The sequence below is a fragment of the Tenrec ecaudatus genome, chromosome 12 (assembly GCF_050624435.1).
Source record: "Tenrec ecaudatus isolate mTenEca1 chromosome 12, mTenEca1.hap1, whole genome shotgun sequence".
In the NCBI taxonomy this organism is placed as follows: Eukaryota; Metazoa; Chordata; class Mammalia; order Afrosoricida; family Tenrecidae; genus Tenrec; species Tenrec ecaudatus.
The window spans coordinates 128596759-128601333 of NC_134541.1; the positions used below are offsets into that span (position 1 = coordinate 128596759).

Sequence of the window (4575 nt, forward strand, 5' to 3'; positions counted from 1 at the left end):
TGCACCAGCGAGCCCGCACAGATGCCGCGCAAACGCTGCGGGGCACATCCACCGCGAGCCAACCGAATGGCCTTCCAGACTCAGGCCAGCGCAGAGCAACCGCCGCGCTCGCGTTGGCACCAGATCCTCCAGGCCAGCAGGGGGCGCTGAGCGGGGAGGGGCTGGTGCCGCGGACGTAAGCTGGAAGCGGAAGCTAACCCGGAAACAGAAGCTAACCCGGAAGCGGTCGCGTGACGGGCTTTAGAGCTGGCAGCAGCTGCGGCTTTAGGATGAACGCCCCTCCGGCCTTCGAGTCGTACCTGCTCTTTGAGGGCGAGAAGAGGTACGTGAAGCCGGGGGGCCGGGCCGAGGGTCGCGGGCTCCCCGGCCTTCCGGCCCCGCACATCTTGGGGCGCCTCCTGCCCAGCCCCTGCAGCGGGGCTTTGCCACGCGTTTTGCAGCCGAGGCACCCGAGGCGTAAGGGTGTTGGGAAGTGGTGGGGCCTGTATTCCTCTGATCTGTCCGTCGGCCCCTTCTCGACTTTCCTCCCGCCACCTCCGTCCGTCTCGCCGCAGCGTGTCCGATCCGTCCCGCGCCCGGTTAAAACAAAACACCGTCGGGATCAGTGTGTAGCGGTCAAAGCGCTCTGTTCCTCCAAACAACGAAACCAAACTCCATGCCACTGAGTCGACGCCGACTCACAGCGACCCTATAGGACGGGGTAGCCCTGCCCTGCCCCTTTGCAAGGCGGACTCTGTACGGGAGTCGGTAACTGGTTTCGAACTGCTGATCGCAGCCCAGGGCCTCGGGGCTCTGGCTTTGAACCGGCAGTTACCGACCAATTACCGGCTCCGGATCTCTGGGTCGCAGTCGTGTCTCAGGCTGAGTTTTCTTGTCTGAAAAGTGGGCGGGTTGATATGTGCAGTTGATATGTCTTTTTCGCTCCCCATTCCTCCTTAATCCGAATTGTTGTTCTCTGGGGGAATGCCGCCTCCCTCTTGGTGGTGTTATTGTTTCCACTTCCTTTGTGAGCCCGGTGAAAGGTGTACAAAACACATCATCACGTTTTAGTCTCTGCAGCAGCGGTTCTCAACCTGTGGGTCACGACCCCTTTAGGGGCTCGAACGACCTTTCACATGGGTCGCCTAAGACCATCGGAAAACACATATTTCTGATGAACTTAGGAACCGAGACGCCGTTCCTCCATCTCAACCTTGGAACTGACATTGGCTTTTTAAGCATACTGTTGCAAAATGTAGCAATGTTGTTATATTAAGACTGTTACCCATGCTACACCATGCTTCAAGACAAAATCTCATTTTTTTAAGAATCATTTTATTGGGGACTTGTACAACTCTGATCGCAATCCATACATCCATCTATTGCATGTCAAGCATATTTGTACATTTGTTGCCCTCATTCTCAAAACATTTGCTTTCTATTTAAGCCCTTGGTATCAGCTCAATTTTCCCTGCTCCCTGCACCCCCACCTTCATGAACCCTTGATAATTTATAAATTATTTTGTCATATCTTACACTGTCCAATGTCTCCCTTCGCCTACTTTCCTGTTGTCCTTCCCCCAGGGAGGAGGTTATATGTAGATCCTTATAATCAGTTCCCCCTTTCTACCCCACCTTCCCTCCACCCTCCATTATCGCCACTCTCACCACTGGTCCTGATGGGATCATCTGTCCTGGATTCCGTGTTTCTGGTTCCTATATGTACAAGTGTCCATCCTCTGGTCTTGCCAGATTTGTAAGGCATAATTGAGATCATGATAGTGGGGGAGGGGAGGAAGCATTTAAGAACTAGAGGAAAGTTGTATGTTTCACCATTGCTACAAAAATTTCATTTATTTGTCATTTGAAATATTTCACAATATATAATTACATCTTGTTTTTCTGATTCATCACTGTGCTTTAATGATGTTCAGTTTGTAGCAATGAAAATACATCCTGCCGATCAGATATTTACACGACGATTCATAGCAGTAGCAAAATGACAGTGATGAAGTAGCAACAAAACAATTTTATGGCTGGGGCTCACCACCACACGAGGAACTGTATGCAAGGGTCTCGGCATGAGGAAGGTTGAGAACCACTCTTCTATAGTTCAGACACGTGGTTTCAGTTGATCCACGGTCCCATCCCTGATCGTGCTTCCGCCCTGTGTGAGCTGTGGACTTCCCTCCTATATCAACTCTGGCCTTGCATGAACACAGCCCTTTGGGTATTAAATGGTTTTAATTAACATTGGGGGGGGGGTTTCAGTTGCAGACCTGCAGGATGACTAAGGGCCATGGTTTCAGAGCTTCCACAAGTCAGTCCGACCAACACGCCTAGGCTCCCTTATGGTTTTGCATTTTGTTCCCCCCTTTTTTGGTCTAAGAAGTTCTCACAGCTTTGCCGCCTGTATGCTTCACCCCCTTCATGGGTATCTTTGCCGCTCGCAGATACACACAGGCACATATCAGATTTCCCTTCCACATCTGGTTAGCCCGTGTGTCTATCCAAGCACCGACTCCAAAGTCCTTGATTTTTACAATAGTGATCTCATAAAACATCAGGTTCCCAGGAGGCGGGACTTGGGGAGAAGAGGGGGAGGGCTGCCCCTCACACTCCTGTCTCCCCCCCACCTCCCCAGGATCACTATTAACAAGGACACCAAGGTTCCCAATGCCTGCTTGTTTACCATCAACAAAGAAGACCACACGCTGGGGAACATCATTAAGTCGTAAGTTTGTTTTTTTCTGGCCAAGTGCAAGCTCTGCAGGAAGCTCTTCCTCTGAGAAACTAGGACCCGTGTGTGCTCACAAGCCGTGAGTTTGTGTGCAGGTGAATGAGGAGCAGGCTGCCTCCAGGGACAGCCGGCCACATGGAAGGGAGGTTGGACTATGGTTAGCTGGTCCTGACAGTGGATGCCTGACCGAGGTCGGGGGCCAGTGGTTTACCGCAGTGATGTCCTGGCCAGGTGGTCAGGGGTGTAACTGGTGTTACCACATCAGGAGGGGCAGTGCAGCGTCTCCGATTCCCCTTGGGAAAGAAATTGTTCGAAGCTCTGTTATTCCAGCTAGGGGGGTGGGGGTGGGGGGAAGCAGGGACTCAGATGGTGTATCTTCATCCAAGCGCCCGTTGCACCTGAGAGGTATTAGGACACGTCAAGAGCAGGGGACCGCGAGGGTCAGTCCCCAGAGGCCTGGCCTGATAGGCAAGCTCCTGGCCCAGGTTACAGGGTACTAGGCACAGCCTCCCTCCCCTGTGTTTCAGCCAGCTGTTGAAGGACCCCCAGGTGCTGTTTGCTGGCTACAAAGTCCCCCACCCGCTGGAGCACAAGATCATCATCCGGGTGCAGACCACACCGGACTACAGCCCACAGGAAGCCTTCACCAACGCCATCACCGACCTCATCAGCGAGCTCTCCCTGTTGGAAGAGCGCTTCCGGGTGAGGGATGAGTGGTTCTTAATGAAGCCCCAGGATCGCTGACAGTAGCTGCTAGGAAGCTTGGACTGATGCACACACGTGCTCACTCAAGTCCTCCAGATGCCCCAGGGCCCACCTTCCAGGTCGCTTCAAGGGGTGGTCAGGTCCACTGTTTACAGTGTTGGTCTCTGGCAGGAGCTCATCCCAGGCCCTGTGTTCCAAAACTGCCCGTGTCGGGGGCATCAGAGCAGGCTCAGCTTTTAGGGGGCAAGGTCCCTGGCTAGTCAACTCTTCCTCCAGGCCCCAGGGAAAGCTTGCTCGGGAAGCTGCTTCGCTGGACTCCCACTCCAGACAGCTGGGTGTGGATGATGGGACCAGCCCCAAGGGTGGGTGGGTTTGGTACCTGGCTGCCCTCCACAGTGGGTGACCAGGGGTACTAGCCTTTTGTTTCCCAGGCCGGTCTTCACCTCCAGCCATTCCAGCTAAGCATGTTGGCTTTTTCCATCCCCTCCCCCCGCAGGTGGCCATCAAAGACAAGCAGGAAGGAATTGAGTAGTGGTCTGAAGGAAGCTGTGCCCTGTACCCCCTGGGACTTCTTTCGGGGTACCCAGCAGAGGACACCTTTGTATCCTTGTGAAGCTACCCCAGGAGCCCCTCCCACGACACAGATGTCCCCTGTACATAGGCTCTCTTAACCTTAATAAAGTCTGGCAGACACCTGGGTGTGGCTGGGTATCCCTCTCCCAGGGAAGGGGACTTCACAAGCAAAGGGCCTTGGGGCATTTGGGAGCTGCTCCAGTCTGAGGGCTACATTTCAGAGTGGGTGGGGTGAGCATAAAGCTGGGCTTCTGTCTTGAGAAGTTGGCAGAGATAAACTCATTCTGGACCAGACCCTGGGGGGCTACCAGGATAGGGCAGCAGGGGGCCTGGAGACACATCCTCTCCAATTTCTGCTCTAGAACCTCAGGAATTGGCTGGGCTAGGGGTGGGGTGGGTGGTGGCAGCAAGAACTGTCGTCGACCGACACTCGCTCCCTTTTGCCTCACTCGCTGCCACTCAGCGCCCCCACGGTGAGTGCGTTCCAAGACTAACGACGGGAGTAGACAGCCCTTTCTCCTGTGGAGCGGCTGGTGGTTTCAAACCACAACCCAATGAGTAACCACTATGCCACCATC

General features: G+C 54.2%; 1 protein-coding gene across 1 annotated transcript; it reads left to right on the forward strand.

The window, feature by feature from the left end:
• Window positions 1–206: 206 nt before the first annotated feature.
• Window positions 207–4117, forward strand: POLR2J (RNA polymerase II subunit J). The gene is made up of 4 exons (XM_075564901.1): window positions 207–322; window positions 2624–2713; window positions 3247–3421; window positions 3921–4117. The coding sequence occupies exons 1-4, from the start codon at window positions 270–272 to the stop codon at window positions 3954–3956; spliced, it is 354 nt and encodes a 117-aa protein (XP_075421016.1). The 5' UTR covers window positions 207–269; the 3' UTR covers window positions 3957–4117.
• The last annotated feature ends 458 nt before the right edge of the window (window positions 4118–4575 follow it).

Bases quoted from the DNA above. Each gene is read 5' to 3' on its own strand.
- POLR2J (XM_075564901.1), top strand. From the start codon at position 270: ATGAACGCCCCTCCGGCCTTCGAGTCGTACCTGCTCTTTGAGGGCGAG. The intron at 2,714-3,246 runs GTAAGTTTGTTT...CCTGTGTTTCAG, and splicing joins CTGGGGAACATCATTAAGTC to CCAGCTGTTGAAGGACCCCC. The intron at 3,422-3,920 runs GTGAGGGATGAG...CTCCCCCCGCAG, and splicing joins TGTTGGAAGAGCGCTTCCGG to GTGGCCATCAAAGACAAGCA.